General features: G+C 41.9%; 1 protein-coding gene across 1 annotated transcript; it reads right to left on the reverse strand.

Moving 5' to 3' along the window:
- Positions 1–1791: 1791 nt before the first annotated feature.
- EZH1 (enhancer of zeste 1 polycomb repressive complex 2 subunit) lies at positions 1792–20218 on the reverse strand. Its single transcript, XM_007431992.3, has 20 exons — positions 20113–20218; positions 18514–18634; positions 17068–17196; positions 15553–15672; positions 14077–14197; positions 13669–13842; positions 12949–13051; positions 11898–12061; positions 11063–11154; positions 8678–8861; positions 8044–8240; positions 7860–7951; positions 7460–7500; positions 6867–6992; positions 6587–6765; positions 5933–6028; positions 4034–4115; positions 3746–3826; positions 2878–2962; positions 1792–2757 (listed from the first exon to the last, which is right to left on the reverse strand). Exons 1-20 carry the CDS (start codon positions 20172–20174, stop codon positions 2697–2699), a joined length of 2310 nt encoding a protein of 769 aa, XP_007432054.1. The 5' UTR covers positions 20175–20218; the 3' UTR covers positions 1792–2696.
- Positions 20219–21217: the final 999 nt, after the last annotated feature.

Raw genomic sequence — 21217 nt, forward strand, 5'->3', positions numbered from 1 at the left:
CTCTACCCCTTCCTGTATCTACACTGTGTGGATGCTAGACAAAAGCTGAGCAATAAGGCTGGTTACAACTCTGCCGTAGACAGTTCAGCTGCATTACTGAGCTATGACCCCAGTAGTTAAAAACTAGGCACCTTGGCTTTTCCCTCTTCCCAATTCAAGAATATAAACTAAGAACATGACTCAACTAAACAAAAATTCCACTACCATCTTTCATACTGTCCCTCAAACTACTTTCTCCCAGAAATTAATGTCTCTTTCAGTACTCTGTTCCCCTGAAAAGACTTAACATTTCTAACCCTACCATGTGTCTAAGCATGCTTCTTGAGGAAGCAGGCTGACAATTTTCCCAGGCAATAATACGGCATTCCAACTTTAAATTGCACCTCTGGAACGCACTCATACTAGGAGTTGCAAGAGACAAGAAGATGGCTTGTAGTAAAGAAGGCAAACTAAACCCAGCAATTATATGGCATCCTTTTCTCACACCAAAATTAATTTCATTATTTAGAAATGCTCCAAACAATTAAGTTTCACTCATACTGGATACAAATTACAGGTAGTCCCCAGTTTAAGAATGAGTTCCGTTCCCAAGGTCTGTCCTTAAGTCGAATTTGTATGTAAGCCGGAACAGTATTATTGTATAATACTGAATAAGTAGCATTGTGTAATGAACTTGAATCATTGTGTATTTAACTAGAATTTGCTACAATAGGCTCCATTCTTAACTATGAGTCATCTGTAAATTGGGTGTTCTTAACCCGGAGACTACTTGTACGTGAAGCAGACGTTTTTCTCACAATTATTAAGCGGCTAGAAAAGGCGAAGCAGTAGTAAAAAGGGTAGTGGAGGGCTTGCTGCTGCCACTGAATTCTTTGATTAATTTCTAAGAGAGGCTGTGGAACACTATGTTCCCCCACATTTGTATACTGATTCCCAGAAGCTCTTTCCCTAATGGTAGAGATCAGGCCATAATTAGCCAGTAGTAAAGGCACTCTACATATGCTCAACTATACTATTTAGTACTGTTTCATCTATTTCAGGTATGTTGTGTGCAGAAATGTTAACACTTTTACAGTTATGTAACTACCATGATCAAAAGCAACTGAAAATCCTTCTTAGGCCAAATAATGCTATTTGTGTAGCTAATCATGATTCTGTATACCTCATTCTACTCACACCCTGCCTAGTTCCATAAACTACATTTCTGCCTTTCTTCTCTTCTCCAAGACTGAGGCTTCTGTTACTGTGTCAAATTAGAGATTTACCCATTTAGTAGATCCAATCTACTGCTGGCACCAACAAATACTCTTATCAGTATAATAAACCAGTTTTTATCACTGATTTGTAGCTCTCATGTATTAACTTATGAGGAAGTCAATTTCTGGCTCCTACAGTAATCCACACCATGGAGTAGAGATGGAATCAGTTTTCATTCCCTATAATCTACAGGGAGCCCTGCTCCCTGTCTTGATGGAGCAAATCATTCTAAAGTGCATGCTAATTGATTGTTTGGACATAAATAGGTGGGGAGGGGAACAGAGTGGGTGATGAATTAATTGGTCTTTAAAAGACTCTACTGTACTCTCCTGGGTCACATGCACCCAATTGTCCTGCTTCCATATGTGCATCAAGGATATCTCCTGTGGCTTCAAAAATGTTTAATGTTTTAAGGGAAGAGATGTATGAGTCCCCCAACTAACTGAGAAATAATATTCATTACTGGAAGTGCTCAGTATGAAGCCCAATATTCCACAGAGGGAAGGAGAGAAGGAGAGGAGGATTAGAGAGTGTTGTAACAAGTCACTGACTGAAGGGAATGAATTATAGAGGCTGGGGGCAAATGTTACCCATCAGGAAAATTAATTTCTCAAAACAGTACAAGTGCATCACCACCATCAGTGGTTGAAAGAAGCTTTATGAAGAGAACTGGAATCAAAAGTGATGCAGGTTCCTTCTGGGATCCAAAACATTCTGTACATGAAATTGAGAAGAGTGGGGATTAAATCTAAGTGGGAGTGAAATGAAACTGACTTTCCCAACTTACTGTCCTCCAAATGTATTAAGGTGCCAAGCTGACATTCAGCAGACACCAGAAAGGATAATTACGCTTTGTGGAAGACTCAAAATGGAGCAAAAAGATTCCATGTCTTACTTTTAATGCTCCTTCTTTACCCTCCCTGCACATTTCCCTCCCTCCACCTCATTCCTTACACTAATCAGAAATACTCATTCCATCCTTTTAATACTCTTCTTTTATCCCTCTTCCCAGCCTTCCCCCCCAAGCCTCTGTGTAATACTTTACAATCTTCCCTGCAGGTGATGTTTGTGTTGGGATGCTCTCTGCTCTACTTTTGCCTGCAGCCAGACCAAAGAAATACTTTCTTCAGCTCAAACCATTTTTTTACCAATGAATCAAACAGATTAGCAAGCCCCAGTATACATAGTGGTCTTAAACCACTTTGCTTTTTCAGGGCCTCCCAACAGTGATTCAGCAGAATTCTCCATGGCACCACTAGCTGCCAGGCAGGTGGCCTTGGAACCAGAGTCTCAAGTCCATAGAAAGAGCTGGGCCTTTCCTTTCTCTACAGAGGAATCCAGGTGGAATGAAGCTCTCATAACACACATAGCAACAAAGGAAGCAGCATGGATAGGATGCAGTGATACTGGCTGGGAGCACTGGGGGCCAGTAATTTCAGTCAGATGATGTCAGTTTCTCTTTCTATGCCAACATACTTGAGGGCATCTGCTTGGCTATACCTGGGGGAGAAGTGAAACTGCTATGAACAGGTGCACTGTGGTCTCTGTGAAGACACTTATGAGATACTTTACCAAGCAATATCTCGGAACCTTTGGAAAATGGAATTAGATTGCACTCACCTGTAATCAAAAAAGAGCTCTTCGCCAGCCTGGATTGCTCTCTTTGCAAAGATCCCAATGCGGTGATCTCCATTCACCATCACCACTGAATTGGGGCAAGAAAGAGACTGAATCAGTTGCCCAGCCCTAGATTTTTACGAGGATCACCCTGCCAAGGCTCCCACTGCTACACTCATTTCCAGCCTTCAACAAACAAGATTTCAAGATTGTGGCATTTGCTGAACTAGAGGTCATTTATTTTCACACCTGAGAATGCAAATGTATTTAGCTAGCATAGACACAATTACTAGATGATCCAAAGGGTCTTTTTTGCATCCTGGAAAAAGCTAGAAATGTGTATGTGTTAATTAAAATGATGGCTGCTGTTGTTGTTGTTGTTGTTACCATTTTGCTTAAACTGGGATTTTGAGTTCCATGCTACAAAGAAGCTCTCTAGAATATGAATGTGACTCCCAGCAGTGCCTGCTAGTAATTGTGAAGCTGAAGTAAGGAGTTTTGGCAGAAAATAGGGAGCTTTCATCACATCTCATCTCTCAGCTTTAGGATGCTACTGCTTTGCTTTTGAACTCCAGCATCTCTTCTATGATCAGGCTTTTCTGTGACCAGATTTTCTGATGAAGAGATTTAAATTCTACATTTAAAAAATCAGTAATTATACTTATAATGGCTGGTAGCATACCCTCTTTTTTATAAACAGCTGAATGTACTTGATCCAATTATTTAAGACATACACCTATCACGCTTAACCTTTTCAGGTTGGGTTCCCATTGTAGGGTAGAAAAATAGCAAGGAGGTCTGCCTAGAAACACCAGATTCCAAGATGGAGTCTATTGCTACAGAATGACAGTTGAGCTCTAAAAAGTCTCACCTTTGGCGTAACAGTTGGGATTGACGGAGTGGTTTGCAAAGCGGATTTTGTTGCCTTTACGAGTGGCATCAACAACGAAATCTGCCCAGGAAAAAAGAAGCTAAAGATAGAGCTCTCAGAGACTGGGCCTACTGCAAAAGCTAAACTCCTCATGCAAAAACACCCTTGAAAGCCATGGGAGGCAGAGTTCTGGGCCCTGCTCCCATCAAGTTGCTTCACCACCCCTTACTGGAGATCATGTCACAGAGCCAACTGCAAGCTCTACCTCACCCAACAACAGCCAATTACCATTATTGAGGTTGAAGAGGAAGCTGGACATGTACTTGTCATAGACTTTGCCACGCCGGTCAGCCTCATCTTGAGAGATGAGCTGGGAAAAGGGAAGACAATGGGCAAGAATTTGTCAGTGGCCATAAGGAGACCAACTCGGATGGTACAGATGTTAGAGGGCTTAGCTTCTCCCAAAGAACCCCCAAAGGTTTAGCTTCTCCCAAAGAATGTTAGCTTCTCCCAAATAATCAAGAGATCTGAAAACAATGCCCCCAAAGCTGACAAAATTTAGCTATCTTGCTGGGAACAGTAGTGGGGTAAGGGAGAAAAAGAGCACCTAAACAGAGTTTTTCTTCCACTTTGCAATAGATGGGGCAGAAAATTAAACAAACTGGGTTTGATATTAACTAAATTTGCTGGCTACACATTTTGACAGATGAAAAACTGTGACAGGTAGTCAAATTACCATTTTAGAGCACTTAATAGATAAGGAATGAATTTTTGCATTCTTTTTTATCTATACAAAATATATTGATTTCCTGATACATTCTCAGTGGAAATACCTACAACTGAGACATACGTTAATAAATTTGGTCATTCCACCCTCAGTTCTTCTCATCTATAACCCATACAAGAGAATCAGTACTACTCAAATTGTTGATTTCTATTTGCATATGGCTAGAGTCAAATTTGGGACATGTCAGCAAGTGTAAAATGAAACAGAGTGGGAGAATCAGAGTTGCTGGGAATTGGGCAGCATATAAATTTAATAAATTATCATCATCTTCCCAACCTAGGACAAGGCTGTACTTCTTTCAATTACAACTTCAGCCCTAAGTATGAGATGCTGCAACATACAATGGAAATTGTTTTCAATAACATATTGGTTTCATTTACAATTGTTAACAAATCATTTATAGTTGTTAAAAGAAAATATGCTACACTGCTCCAATTTCTGGTAATGCAATGATAAAAGTATGTGGTACTGCCCTGATGTTGCTCAATTCTGAATAGGAGGTAATGAATGCAACAATTTATTCCTGGAAACAAATCTAAACTTTGCAGGCAAAACAGCTTTATGAGGAATCTTGTCCCAGGGCAGCACAAATAGTTTACATGCATCCTGTTGGCTACCAAATGTATCATTTTACAGAACTAGAAATAATAAACAGTGGCCAAAGGATTTATCCCCTCTTCATGTGTATGGACTAGCTATATATTTTACATTACAGATATTACATGCTTGCCAGCTACATGGCAAACTTATTCATAGCTCTATGCAAATTGAAAACATAAAGGAACATTGTTATGATACTCTGTAAATTGAGAATGAAAATTTATAAAAGCTGCCCATACCACTTTCCCTCTCCTTGCCCTTTTGCTCTCCTCTGATTTAATTTTCCATTATTGTTATGTTTGTTGTGTTGCTATAAACTAAACACAAAATCCAATTATGAGTTAAGAAAAAGGTGGAGCTATGCTGGAAATGGTACAAATACTCCACCTGGAATTAATCAGAAACTGACTAGAAAGTTTCCCCAACATCACAGCCTGGCCAAGAATGTCAGCCAACTCCTCACCAGAAATGACAGCTTGCCTAGATTTCAGCTTCAAGTCCCATCATCTAAAACCAACGTTGACCAAGTGAGAGAATATGTTGAGAAGCCATTACCAATTACCAACTTCATGGAATGCTGCCAAAGATCAAAATCTATTACTGTTCCAGAAAGAGAAACACGTATCTCCCTCAGAAGATCCCTTTTCTCTTTTCAGCTCATACGCTCAAAGGCTGAGTTGCCGTTCAGGAGATGAACAAAGAACCTGTCCTCTCATCCACCTTGATACCCATAGCTGAGGGCAAGGAATGCAGCAGAGAGGCTTGAGGGTCCTAAGTCGTCTTCTACCTTTCCAACTCACCTCCCCGCAGTACTCAGAGATAAATTCATTCTTCTGCACCGCCTCCTTAATGAAGGTTCCCCACCCAGCAACATCTGATGGGGCCAGCAGCAAGTGCTATGAGGAAGAGAGGCAGAAGTATATTTTATGAAGCAGTTCAAAAGAACAAACCCAGAAGGTTACAAGATGGGGAGGGGAAAGGGACAAACAAATGGATAGTATATTCTAGGACCCCAACCACAACAAGATATCCTCTACCTGGAGCATCTTTTGAAGGCTATCTTCAAAATCTCCAAATAAAGGTATACTACAGCCCAGTTTATCTTCAATTCCAATACCAGGGGGGTCCCATTTAAAAAACCAGCCCTCACTGTTATGGAGACAGGCTGGCAAAGATGGCTGAAGCTTCAGAGAATGGGGAATGGGTGCAAGCATCTACTAATTGGAAACTAACTGGGTCTGAGTCCTTCCTACAGCTCTTCACATTGGCTAGCAGAAGCAGAATAAAACACCTAAGCTAAATCAGTTGTATGCCATTCCAAGTAGCACATTCCTATGCCAGGCTCCATAATTCTCATCTCCTTTCTTTTCCTCAGCATTCCTAAAGCATTCCTCCAAACTTGCACAATTTTGTTTCTCAGGCTTTTCCTCCGCTATTTTGGGACTGCAATGTACCTTCTTTAGGCCCCGCTGGATGCTGCAGTTCTTGCAGGAAACCACCTTGGAGTCCCAGTGCTCTGAGGCCCCACAGGTCAGGCAGAGGTCTGGATCACATTCCCGCACAGCCAGATAGCAGGGACACTGCTTGGTGTTGCACTGGGTCTTGCAGCGGCAGCCAGGGAACCGGTTCTGGCCTTGCAAAAGAAACATACACATCTTTAAAGGGATGCCATGAAAAAAACATTAGAAACTATAGCCAGAATTTGCCAGCTTGGCAGAGTGCTTCATTTCTTACAGTCAGGATTGCACTGGCAGAATTTCTCACAAAAATTCTGTGTCACAATGCAAGGACAGGAGCTGTCACAAGGGTGGTCTGGATGGTCACAGGGCTGGTAGTTGTACACTTGAGTGGATGAATTGTCTGCAGGAAGAAGGAACATCTATGAGTTGAGCCCTAGGAAATTTGAATACTGCATAGATCTCAGTCCCCAGATATCACAGAAGCCAGTGTTTCCAGTGCAGAAGGCCACTTCAAGTTTACCAGTTTACTGCAAGTGCTGGGATACGGCAAAAAAACAGCACAGGCATGGATTATTTAAGCTACTTTTCAAAATACCAGATGTCGGCAATCAGAATGTCCTCCTTCAGGATTTTGACTTCTGCTAAGAGAGAATACTGCTTCAGCTTAATTACAGACATCTGGGATAATGAGGAAACACTGTGTCATCAATTGATCGGAATATTCTGGAGAAAATTTTAGAGACAAAGGGGAGTGTTGAGGTGGCCTGGCCTGACTAGGCTTTGACAAACCTACATTCCATTCTTTTTTTTAAGAAGGAGATGGGAACAAGAAGAACCAGGATACTGTAGAGGCAGGAAACACATTACCTTTCTTAAGCTGGATCTTCCTGCAGTGAGCAGCCCAGAGCCTTTGTTTGGGGAAAGGGAAGAGAGAAAAGAATGTCACAATTTTAATTCTGGAGACAGAAAAATTCTGGATCTCCCAAATCTGCATTCTCTCTAACTGTCCTTAGCCTTTTTACCAGATCTTTCAGACAGTATAAGTGGAATTAGTAGATGAAAGAACAACAACAAAAACTGAGAATGATACCACTGCATTTTAAATCTTTTTTGGGGGGGTGGGAGTGGTTCAGAGGTCCATAAGGCTATGTTAGTTTTTGGCAACCCCAGCCCACCCCAAGTCACTGAGCCTTCCCCAAGAACTACTGTCCCCCTAGAACTATTCCTTGTATGACTTTCTATTGGCTGGATTCCCTTGAACACACACCTGTGCTTCCTTTTCTTTTTCTGGGAGGGATTCAAGAGCTCATTAACTGGTAGCTTTGTTATCAAGGATTCCTTTACAGCAAACTGAAAGACCTGCCAAGCAAGAAATACAACTCATTGAAGATAGAGTTCTAAGTGAAGGAACCAGATGTCCACGCCCAGTCCTGGCCTACCGAGGCTCATACCTGCTTGCATGTCTTGGTTCCCAGAAGCCGAGCAATGGAACAGAAGTTATTGAAGTAAGTTCCGTGGAAAACACGGAAGAGGGACTCCTCTGCCCCTGACCACTCCACAGGTTCCAGAGGCACATCAGACATGAAGGGCTGGGAAGAGGATGGGCTCAGCTTCGGCTTGGTTGGAGTTTGGCAACGTGAGTTTGCCTCTGGAGCAACAAAAGAAATGCACAGATGTGGAAAGCATGCATGCGCCTGAAGAGCAACCCTGAACCCAAACATGCCAACATTCTTGCTTGCCTTTAACATATCTCAAAAATGTCTACCTGCAAGTAACACCATCTGCTGAAGAATTACTAATCTCAACTGGGCAAGGACTGTTTGTGATGACAGAAAGATACTCTGCATGTGCTTCAACACAGTGACTGAAAGCTTAAGTCTGGCACTAAAATTTACTGAGAGCAAACTCTGACATAAATTAAGATCTGGGCAAATTCCACAGAAGAAATAAGATTTGATTCTTGTTTGCATTAGAGTCTGCTGGAGCACATCCATTTCTAAGGGGCAAGAGACCATGATTTCTGCAATTTCTCCATCCCTGCTGTCTGCAAGCCATGAGGCAATTGGGTAGGAGAGCCTCACCTACCTGAGGAACTGGAAGCCCAGTCATTGCCTGTATCTCTGTCACTATCGCCTTCTTTTGCTTCAGCACTTGTAGAGGCTGAAGCACTAGTGGAGGTGGTGGCATTGACAGTGGGGTGCCTGCGCCGACGCCGTCCAGAGCACTTTGACCGAGGGTTATGCAGTATGGCAAACTCTTTGGCTCCCTCCTAGCAGCAAGATCAGATTAGAATTACATGAGTCCTGTTCAGATGTTCTAAATGCAGTGTACAACTCTCTGAGTTCAGATGTTCTAAATGCAGAGTTGAATTTAAGCTGATTTCCCCCCATATAGCCTTCAGAAATTGAGACAGAAACTCAATAGCATCACTGGATGGCCAAGGGTTGAGATGCTTAGCCATGTATCCACAGCACACTAATGATACCTAACCCTGTCCTGATGGATGACCTACATTAGGAAGGCCTAATGTAGATGTTATAGTAGTGGGGAAAGAATTGAGCCTTGAGGTTTCCTACAAAGCAGAGACTGAGGGCTCGACCTCTTCCATCAACACCAACTGGAACCAATTCTACAAGAAGGAAGAGAACCACCAGATTACTGTGCCTCTCATTCCTAACCCCCTGATCCTGTCCAGAAGGATACCATGACTGATGACATCAAAAGCTGCCAAGAGATCAATGAAGTTTAGGATGATTGACCATTCTCTTCCTGATTCCTCCATAAGTGATCTATAAGTGTGATCAATGCTATTTTGTGATCAAGCCTGAAACCTAACTGAAATAGGCCCAGATAATCTGTTTCCTCCTGCAGGCTACCTTTTCAACAAGCTTCAGAAAGGTTGGAAATGGGCTAGAAATCATTCAACACTATGGGGTCCTGCAATAGCTTCTTGAGGAGTGGTCCGGCCACTGCCTCCTTAAGCACAGATGGAACCACTCCCTCCCTCGAGGATGAATTCACCACCACTTGGAACCATCCACACATCACCTCCCAGGAGGCTTTGACCAACCAGGAGGGATCAAGTATGTTGGTAGCTGCACTAATAGGGCTAACAGGCTCAAACTCTTCCTGGATATCCTTGCTAGACCGTATCGCAGTCAATTTAACTAGACCTGCACAGTTGTTAGTTCTTAGAAGTTGAAAGTCCTTGGAACTTTCACACAATTTATATATAGGTTCAGACTCCTATCCTATTTCCTTCTAAAGTAGTGCATCACAGTGAACAATGAAAGTGCTAACCTAGGTTCCCTGGAAATTAGATAGAAGAGGTGGGCAAGTTTTTACAGTAGATCATAAGCCACTCATGCTCATAAAGGAAGGGAATATACCCCAACCATTTGGAGCAGGAAAGGTAATTTACAGGCTGTATAAAACCTCTCCAATGGCTTTGTATGGCCCTATGAACCCCTTTCCTCATTTGCTTCCAAACATTCAAGTGGCAATGAAATTTGCTGTAAAGTTTTGGAGACAAGCTGCTTGCTGCAGAATTTTAGCAACCCAACCTTATGGAAAGTACAATATTGCCCAAGACTATGGAAATCAAAGTATACAAAGTTCTGTTTATCGTTAGACAACATGAAGCAGTTGTCAAGAAAGAGAAACAGATTGATTACAATGTACTCAATTGTATGGAAAATTGAATGCATGGGAAACTGGAGGCCTCTAAGAATGAGCAGTTTTTATCCTGGGCTGCTAATATAAGAAAATGGTACATTCTGAAGCATCTTGCAGTTGATTCTTTTTTGAAATGAAGTCTTCTGCGTCTGCTAGAAACAGACACAGGTAAGATAGGTAGATCATGCAGTGAAATACGCACTATAAGGAGAGGAGCAAAGCATGAAATCAACACATCATCCCTCCTTATAATTTCATAATTGTATGTACTTTCTTTTGGATAAATGTCTTTTTAGGTTTTAGGGATTTTTTAAAATGGAAATTTAGGGCTTCCTAGATCCAGGCTGCAAAAATCTGGAGAACAATTAACTGACAAGAAGATACAGAAAATTAACTTTTTGTTGACATCTGAGGGTCATCTGAATTTTTGCAGCCCAGATCTGATAGGAAAGGCATGGTTATTTTTGGAAATGTGTAATAGGATAACAGGGGAAGCTGTCATTTGTAGTAATGAAAGACAGTCATATTAAAATAGAGTAAAAAAACAAAAATGGTCCTATTAGCACCTTTAAAACATTTATAGTGGCATAAGCTTTGGTGGGTTGGAGCTCACACAGATAATGTGAAAATGTCTGAAATGAAAGATGTACAAGATATGACCATTTACTTGAGAATGTACAATATGCATATTTTATGACAGCAATAATTGATGCCTGCAAAATAATTTTTATATTACTATTTAATTAATGCCCATAGTATTGGTTCTGCACCTCCAGCAACCTTCATCCAACTTACCAACCACAAGAAGCAGTCTGGTCCACAAGGCTCCATCTCAATTTTGGTCTCCCTGTTCTTCCGCTTATAAACATTGGGGGTTGCATGAAAAGCTAAAAGAGAGTAACCACCTTGCTTGGGTTAGAATAGGAACCTTGAAAAATACTCCCCTTCCCCTTTTTATGAAAACACCCCAAATCCCAGCAGTGCAATATTTACTACTAGTCAAATAATTTTGTAAGAGTTTGTACCAGAGCTAGGCTAGATTCACCCAATCCTAAATTCAGCAGAACATCAAACATGCAGATGCACAGAAGAGATCTATTTTTGGGGGGGGGGGGCAATTTTCAGAATGGAAATGAAGCTATACCAAAAACTGAGGAACTACCTGTATACCTGCCTTGTAATGCTAATTATTCTTGTAATGTTTTATTACTGCCTAGCAAACCAAACTTGAGTCTGGCTATTTCAGGCAGACATTAGTATTTCAATGGCTAACCCACCTGGATTTTAAGTGGAATATCTATGGGGCTTTTACTGTAACTGAGTTATTAAATCATGGTAGATGTTATACAGATTTTCTAAGCCACTCTGGATACTTCAGCGTGATAGATAGGTGGGAGGGGAGGTAAGAAGGTAAAAAATGCACTATGGAAGGCAAATGGAGGTGGACGTTTTAGGAGAACTCTTTGAAAGGTGGAATTAAAAGGGTTGCTATGCATGCATCTATACAGAAGGCAGGAGATTCTGCTAGGGAACAGCCTCCCCAAAAGAATCTGCTAACATTTCCCATGAAAATGTTGCAAGCTGGAACAGAATAACCAGGAATGAGGTAGGGACTGTATCAGGAACTTACGATGGAGGAAACAGTCATACTTGAAACAGCGCCTGCAAAAAAGTGTGTGAAAGGAATGCAGAGCCTGCTCACGCTGAACAGATTTGGCACACGGCCCATCAATATTAGGTGTGCACTGGGGAGGGAGCACATTCATGTCAGATTCTTCTGTCAGCTCCCTGTATCTGTGGAAATGAGGGGGGAAGAAAAGAGTCATTCAGAGTCATACAGGGACCTTCCAAAGTTGCTCCAAACATTGAAAAGACCTTGACAGTCTGTACTTATGCTTGACTTAAAAGCTGCTGCCTGGTAAAATTGTTAATTTTAAAAGAGAGAATGAGTTATCATTTCATGGTCTGAAGATCACTGGCAGATACTAGCTATCATGCTGTTCAAGCAAAAACACACTGCCTCAAATGAATACTTTGAGGTGGGAAGTATCTTGGGATCTGCATAACCCTAATTGCATTGCAGATTATGAACCAGTATTGTATATTATGCAGTCCAGCCAGTCCAAACCTCTGCATACAACAAGCACAGCAGGAACATGTGTTTGAAGCACACTGCTTAAGATGATTATGCCAAAGAATCCAAAGCATGCAGCAGGGGGAGATCAAAGCAAGACCACCACCACACTACTATCACCCAGCATAACTTTCTTGCAGCAATTAGGTTGTAAACTACACATCAATTTTGTATCAGTGCCTTTGCTAGGAAGTGATAGTCAAATTCACAAATTGTTTAGCTATGCAAACAAAGCACTCCTGATGTGATGTTCAGCTGGTCTGCAAGTGACTACATAGACATCTCCAAATAATTTTCTTGGCAACAATAAGGATATAGATTGCTTTTGCCTCCTTCTAGGGTGTCTTCAATTTCTCAATCTAGATTACAGTCTGGAGACTTCCTGGTAGTCTCCTGCTTTAACCAGCATTAACCATGTCTGACCCTGTTTAGTTTTTTTGTTTTTTTTTTGAGGCAATATTTCTGATATCCATCTTGGAAATTAGACTACAACAGGTCCAGACTAGAAAAACCAAAAGATACTTGGCTTGAATTAGATAATTCCTACCTTTCTTTCATATCCTCTGGAAAGCCATTCTCAGGGAACATTGATGAAAGGGCAGTAAAGATCATGTCATTTGGAAAGTGCTTCTTTGAACATTTCTTGTTACCTGTATTAGACATGCAAGAAAGCCTACTGATATTTTCTGAATTAAAGTATTCCTCTCCCTGGAATACTGCTCTTCCAAGATAGGATTGGTTCAGAGGATAATTAGGAAGAAACCATCAGGTAAACATCAGACAATAAACTATGCTGTAAAATTCAGGAAAACAATAGCAATTTTGACCAAGAAAATGCCAACAGGTGCCTTTTTCTCTACATTTCCATGTGTATACTGTCATGCAGTCAATATAATTTGCCCAGCAAAACACAAGAGTATGAACATGGGAGTCATAAAGAAACTGTGTATAGAAATTGTATTATACTTGTAGGGGCCCTTAATGTTTAGTCTGTGAATATTTTGTTATATCACTTCATTTAATACTTTCTGGGGTGGAGTGATAGAAGAGCTATGAAGCTTGAAAGATCCAGTTGAAACAATTTGCTTCCATTAGGAGAAGAACATGACCCAGAACTGAAGTTATAGCCCTCTTCTTGCCAGTTCGTACTGCCTAGTACAAAATACCAAATAGAAGAGGCAAAGAGGAGCAAAGCTAGTGAAGTTGTGGCAGCATTATTGTGGGTCCAATAGAAAGGGGCATGGTGGGTAAGAAGCAAAAAACGTACTTTCCAAGGTAAGGCGTTTCCTCTTCCGGGTGACAGGCAGCTCATCCTTCACAGCTTCTTGTTTGCCTTCTACAGTATCATGCCCATCATCTTCCTCCTCAGAGTACTGGTTTAATGCATCTACCAGCTCCAGGAAAACAGCATCACTGATCAGGACAGAACCTGGGAGCATCTCTGGAAGGGAGAACTGGGTGAATGGATGATTGCTAGGCATGGAAAAAAGGCTCAACCTCATGAAGAACAACAACGTGTGTGTGCCCATGAAGACAATCTAATCTGACCTGAATGAGCAGAATTGGGACATTTCTTCAAGCATGAAATCTATGCTGTCAGAGAAACTTCCCTCCAATTTTCTCCCCACACATGATCTGGGGCCCTTCAATCTCCATGGAAGACTGTGACCTTTACCTTCTTCTCCATGGACTTTGCCATCATAGTTGTTAATGAGCTCCTCGATGAAGGTTTCATCCTCTTCTTTTACCTCATCTCCCATATAAGGGATGTTGCACAAAACGGTTTCATCCTCCACCTGCAAACGGGGCAGACACAGCCTGAGGGAGGCAGGTGGCTGTCCCTTGTCCACTCACCAGAAGAGCCTGCAAATGGCAGATTGCATGCCTACCTTAACGAGATCCCAGAGGGATATTTGCTGATTTTACTGCACAGTACAGCCTTCTCCCACACAGCACTCTTTATGGTGACTGGAGGAGGATGGGAGCTGTAGTCCAACATATTTGGGAGGGTGCCAGATTAGGGAAGGGTGAGACAGTATATCCCAGCATCACAAGGTCTTTCTTTATGAGCACTTACTCCAAAGGCAAGGCCATGCCATTCAACCAGTGCCCTCTGGAGGAGGTTGAGGTGGCAGCAGTGGCTCACATAATTTCATCTTGCTTATTTTGCAGCAGCAGAACTCCAGCTTTATCACTGCTTACTGTAGAGGGGGGTTCAGAATGTTTTTTTTCTATCTTGGATTGCGTAGTTTATGTGGGAAGGGAGCTAAGACCATATAACAGCATGACCTGTACAACAAGCATCACCCATCAAGGTAAGGAGGATACTCTTCTCTCCATTCAACACTGGCTAAAGAGGGAGGGCAGCCTTTAAAAGCAATGCAGGAAGTGTCTTTTAGTTCCAACTCAGTGAAGCCGGTGGGACATATGAAAGCACTGCTGCCAGATAAGATGCTTCTAAAGTGGAGCAAAAGCCCCATGAATTGCCCCTTGGGAGTGACTCAGAGTGACCCAACAGCAAGTCAGCAAAATTGTGAGCAATTATTAACTTAATAACCTCATCTATTTGTAAGATGACAATAAGTAAAACAAAAAAAAAGGGTTCCCCACCATTGGAATACATGCTTCTGAAGACTCCCACTCCCACTCCCAGCCTTCATTAGTGATAGCAAGTTTCTGAGAAGGGATGAAGAAGCTCCTTATAAGAAATGTCAGAATGTAAATTTCCCTAGTTCTGAACTTCCAGTAGCTGGGATTAGGAATGAAAAAGACTCATCAGAGAATGGAAGATTGTTCATAGGACACTCTTATTTTGCAGAATCAAACTGAACTTCTCTGATCCTCCTGTGCAAGGCATGGCTTCTAAATGCCACCTTTTCCCATCTGGAATCCAGATGTTTTAGACACTGAGGACAACTTAGACAAGCAAGAAATTTCACTTCGGTCATCAGATGAATAATAACTGTGCTGTCTCCACCTTAACAGATATGTATTTCAGGTTCAGAAAGAAAAGTAGAAGATGGTCTTGCACTGGGTAGTACTCCATGAAGAAACCCTGCTGCCTCCCAACCAGGCCTTAAAATGATGCTCCGGATTCAAAAGAAAATACTCACATTGAAGCTGTGAATTATGGCAGTAGCTGGTTACCTACCATGAAGTTCTGCTGGAGTGGAGACCAGGAATACATGATAGGCACCAGGGCTACAGTGTTTAGAGTCCGCATGAACAAAGTCTGGGTACTCAAAGTGGGGAAGATGCTCTCGACTGTGCACTGGAGGAGAAGAAAAGCATGCCCCATCAGAAGGAGTAATATACAAGCCACCCTTCTAAAGAACCTCCATGTTAAATATATCTTCATCCATTCCGAGTACTAAAGGAGGCAGATATGATGTGCCCCAGTGGCCATGCTTTAGTATCAGACAGAAATCCTCTTCTGTTATGGTTTTCTCTCCTGCTTCCACTGGAGGGCATCATGAACCACTACATTCAGAGGGAAGAAGCTGGACTTTTGATCATACAGAGCCACTATCACATCAAGTTGACAATCATATTATTTTCTAAGCCCACTGTGACGTGCTGGTACTTAGTAGTGAAGACCAGAATGGTTTGTTACCAAATCATCTCTTCCCATATAAATCTAGCAACACGTTACAGCCACTGTGGGAAACCCTGCTCCATGTTCCTCCATAATTTGCAGAGGCCTTCACCTCAACCTTGCCTTGGTTTTTTTTTTTTTACCTTCTCAGATCCAGATGGTTCTTTCTCCATAGGCTTTCAAGCAGCAAATTAAGGTCATTTTGTGTAAATATGCCTTTTATGAACATGCCTCTCTGATTTGACTTATTGTCTGGGGATGTTGTTAAGCACTATATTACTGACAATGCATTAAATCAGTGTTGTCCAAACTTGGCCACTTTAAGATGAGTGGACTTCAACTCCCAGAATTCCCTAGCCAGCATGGGGAAGCTTCATGGCTTCATGGCTGGCTGGGGAATTCTGGGAGTTGAAGTCCACTCATCTTAAAGTGGCCAAGTTTGGACAACACTGCAAGGACAAGACTTAGCCTGCTTATTGGCATGCCTGCTAACTTGCAAGCTCTTATCCCTAAATATAGTGATGAAAGAGTTGATTGTGGTCAGTCAGTTGGCAAAACAGGCATTTTCAACATCATCAGAGGCATTAATTCGCATTACTTGGAAAGTTCCAAGTCTGCCCACTGGCCATGATTCTGGGAAAAATACACACCAATTAAGCCCATCCCAATCCATGAGCCTATTTCTCTTCTATCCCCAAAGGACACACATCAATAAACTGAAGGGCTTAGGGAACAGAAGGCGCTGAACATAAAAACAGGAATCAGGAAATTAAAAGCACAAAGGGACCACCATAAAGAGGATCCTGCAGCAACTGGCAGGAGATAAAAGTATTGGTTTTGCACATGGAATGTCAACCTTTCCTGCTGCTGCTGCTTGTTGGATGGTCCTGAATGATCTTTCTTACTCTGAAAAAACTTCTATTCATACTGATGACTCTACATAACTCATCTAAATTTTCTCTCTGGGTAAATGTGGAACTTCACAGTGACATGGAAAATAGGGATATTATATTATGGGAGTGTGAATATGAACTTAGGAAAGGAGAGATAGTAGATTATATGCTGCAATACCTGTTTGAGAAAAGGGTTTCCTCCAACCAACTTCATAGACTGAATAGGCTGAACTCTAAGCTTCTTCCAGTCATCATTTAGGATATTTATCTTTTCCTGAATCTTTGTGTAGTTAGACACAAATAAAGCCTACAGGAAAAGAAGAATGAAAAAAAAGCAGATCAACCTTTTGCCATCATGGAAGAGTGATCCATGAAAGTCACAGGAAGCAAACAGGAAATCATTCTTAAACCTGCATCACTGACTATCAACTATCTTATGTAGGCAGGCAGATTACAGTTATACCATTTCTCTGCTAGTACAATCGAAATCGATCCTTTTCATATTGCAATACATAATAATGCCAACTGTCTGCTTCCTGTCCCTCTCAGTTCATGGTGGCATCATATATGTTGACCTGGTAAGTCATTTTGTACCCATGAATATGAGGAAGTGAATTTCATTTTTTCCTCAGTGAGATAGTTTACATTTAGTTTTTTAATATTCTGTTTCTCATCAGGGTTGTTTTGGTCATGGGTTGTCTAGAGGCCAGGCAGAACCAACCTTTTTCTGTCAGAGTCCGCCCAATTTTTTAAGCAGGCATAGCAGTCATGTTACCAGGAATTGAACTTTTGCCACCTCCTTTTTTATCTTTTTTGTGTTTTGGAGCATCAAATAGACACATTAAATCTTAGTACACTTTCATTACTACTAGCCACCCCCAGTAATTGGGTCATGTAATCTTAAAGTGCTCTGATGACTGCAAAAAAGGAGTCAGACAGTATTCTGTAGGAGGCTCACCTCTGTCAGGCCAGAGGAATTTACCTCGCCTCTGTGCTGGGAACACCCTTGTCCACTGCCCACTATACAATACTCTGGTGCAACATAAGGCTTGAAGGGAGCTCCAGATACCCGGGGGAGATGAGCGGCATATAAATTTAATAATAACAATGATAATAATAAAAAATGCCCCTGAATAAAGTTCCCCCCCCCACTCAGAAGCAGGTGGAAGATGTTGCTACATGTTTCTCCTGTAGCATCCTTCAAAGGAAAGGAGGATGGGTGCATATGACACTGTTTGGCTACTTCTCAGGAGGCAGGATAGATTTGTAGCAGAGCAACAGTATTGAGAAGGCCAGTGGGGAAGGAGAAGGAGGGAGAGCACCAGAGGCAGTCTCCATATGGGCACCAATGGCTGTTGCTAAAATAGGGGGAGGTATTTATAGGGTTTGCAGGGAGCTTCTTGAACTCCATGAATATGGACTCTAGATCTGCAGAATAAACAGATGATGGTGAGAACAGATCAATGCATACTTTTACATCTTATTTAAACTTCTCATCTTCCTGAAGGAAAGCCAGTTGTAAGATAAAAATTTCACCCAGTCAGATTTTATCTGTCCATCCCAACATGCAGAAGTAAAGCCTACTGGAAATAGTTTTTCTGCTCAAGGTAAAGTATAGCTTTACCTTAGCTCCCATGTTTGCCTGAAGTCTCTTGAGTTGCCTAAGACGCATGTATTCTGACTTGACCTTCCTTTTCCAATACAGAATGCATTTTGATGTGGGTGGGCCTGGAAGCTCTACTTTCCTGAGGGAAAAAACAAACAAACATGTTTGAAGATCTCTGAACAGCACTAACCGGAAAATTATAGCCTTAGCCAAATTTTGTCAACTCTTCATAAGAGTTTCCATAGTAAATTGGAAAAAGAGCTATGACAGAGTTCCAAAATTCTTGGTCATTGCATATTATTTTCAGCATAACCTTTGGCTTTCGATCACTTCACCAATAGTTGTTGCTACTTTGAAACTTGTCTTTACATTACTATTTTTTTCCTTTAAAAATTTAACCTAACAGTCTTGAGGTGCTATATTGCACTCAGTACCAGACTGCATTGGTATACTATAATGCTTTTACAACACTTTGATAATAATGAGGCCCATATGTTTTCAATTAATTTAGCATTATTACCCTCAAATGATTAGGGCCATGCCCCAAGCGAGGGATGTATTCAGCATCCTCTGCTCTCCCACTTTATAGCTTCCTTTTAAAGAAATTATTTGCAGTATTTGGCTATATTTCTTCCAAGTAAAGCCAGGTTTCACTCATTTTTATCTAGCACAAATGTTGCCAAATTGACTGAATCATGTTACTTACCAATCAAAGTGTATTTCTGTGTTGCCCTTTAAACAACACATAGCACCGTGAAGCATATACTGTAGTCAACAAACACTAAATCACCAACTTCATCTAGAACAGTGCTTCTCAACCTCGGCAACTTTAAGATGTCTGGACTTCAACTCCCAGAATTCCCCAGCCAGCATGGCTGACTGGGGAATTCTGGGAGTTGAAGTCCATACATCTTAAAGTTGCCGAGGTTGAGAAACACTATCCTAGAAAGACAAGTTACTTTCTTCTCCAGTTTTGTGATCAAGACCATAAATGTTCCTTTTCCTTCCTCATTAAACCAGTGAAGGCGATGCAAACATGCTCATTCTCCAGAGCATGTGAAAATTGCCTCAGGGAGCATGTAGCAAAACCAGAAACTGTTGTGGAGCCACCCATGACTTTCTGCTTAGGTAAAGAGGCCAAACCAATGTCTTTTATCTTTTTTCATTGAACCGAACAGTCAAATCCCTAGGATATCAAGCAAGGGCAATCCCCTTCACATTTGGCTATTTCAGGTATTTTAAACGCTCTGTGAATGGCTGCACAAAATGGGGGAGGACGCTTCCACGTTTCAGCTTTAAATAGAAAAGGCAAATGCAAGAACTATGTCCGACCAGCCTGCCCAAGACTGCTCCAAAGCAACCTTAGCCATACCCCGCCCGCATCCAAAGACCTGCAGCTGTCACGCGATGATCTCTGCACACCTCTCCCTCTCTCGCCCTCCCATGCACCACAGATTTTTAGATACGTCTGTTCCCTTCTCTGAGCCCTCGTCCCATTTCGGAGTGAGGGGCTTTGCATGACGTCATAAATACTAATGCACCCGAAGTGCTCACTCCACAGGCGTGATCCTCGTCACCCCCTCCCATTTCCCTTTAAACCCCCTCTCCGACACTCACTCCTTAGACATCGTACACAGGTGACCTACAGAAAGCGTAGAACCCCCTTTCCGAACACGCATGCGTCGAACGCCGCATCGTAGTCGCCCTCCTCCTCCTTCCCGACGCTGCCCTCTTCCGCAAGGCGACGCCTCCGTTGTCGCAGAGATCCATAGACTTACTAATTGGGGTAAAACTAGCGTCACTTTCGGCGTGGAAAGTTTCTTTTCTCTCTTCCCTTGAATGAAAGCTGCCTTGGGAAGTTGAGACTCCTGGCGGCTAGGCGGGAGTGGGTCGTCTTCCCAATTCAGACGTCGCTGCGCTGCTGAGTTTTTCTGCGGTCTATGACTAATCGCACAGTGCACTCTATTACATTAAATCCATGTATTTTTGTACCTAGACAGTCGATTTTTAGGGAGGTATGGATTATCACGTGTAAAACATACAAGTGCTTCCAAAGATAAATCGCTATTTTTTTGCCCGTCAAAGTTCATCTGAAACGGCTTTCTTCGATCCTAGCCTAGTAATGCTGAGCGCTGAAGTCCAAGCCATACGGCACGCACCCAACTGAGACCATTATGTCGTTTTGTTGTGGTGGTTACTAACAAACGGTAGAAAAATGGGATTTATATGCTGGTCAAGAAAACACTAAGTGTCTGCATGCAAGAGCTGCGTTCATTGTGGCTATACATCATGAAGTGTGTTATATGAAGAATTTTTTACTGGTAAACCAAGCCTGCTTTAACCCCTATAATATTCTGTGTTACACTGGCAGGATTATTTTTTTAGTTAGCTAGTGTATTTAAAACTTTTTAAAAAGGCAAAGCAGGAAATATGGTAGGCTCATTCATGGGGCCAGGTTTTGTTTTACCCATGTTTGTTTATTGAATAAGCCATAATGGCTGGGGTTGCACAGCAAACTAAGTCAAAACCCAAACGGATGCTTAAGGGGGATCTTCCAGTACGTATCTTAACATTAAAATCTGCAGAGGGGCTCCCTCAGCATCCCAGACTGTGAGAGTGTACTTCTCTATTGGGGCACCTAGCTTTGAGTACCCTTCTCTGAAGGCCAGGCACCCACTATCTACCTTCAGTCCAGCTGAACTTTCTTTCTTTCTTTCTTTCT

The sequence above is a fragment of the Python bivittatus genome, unplaced genomic scaffold (genome assembly GCF_059951505.1).
Source record: "Python bivittatus isolate LINGU-HERP-01145 unplaced genomic scaffold, Pbiv_v1 ctg000410_np1212, whole genome shotgun sequence".
Lineage (NCBI taxonomy): Eukaryota > Metazoa > Chordata > Lepidosauria > Squamata > Pythonidae > Python > Python bivittatus.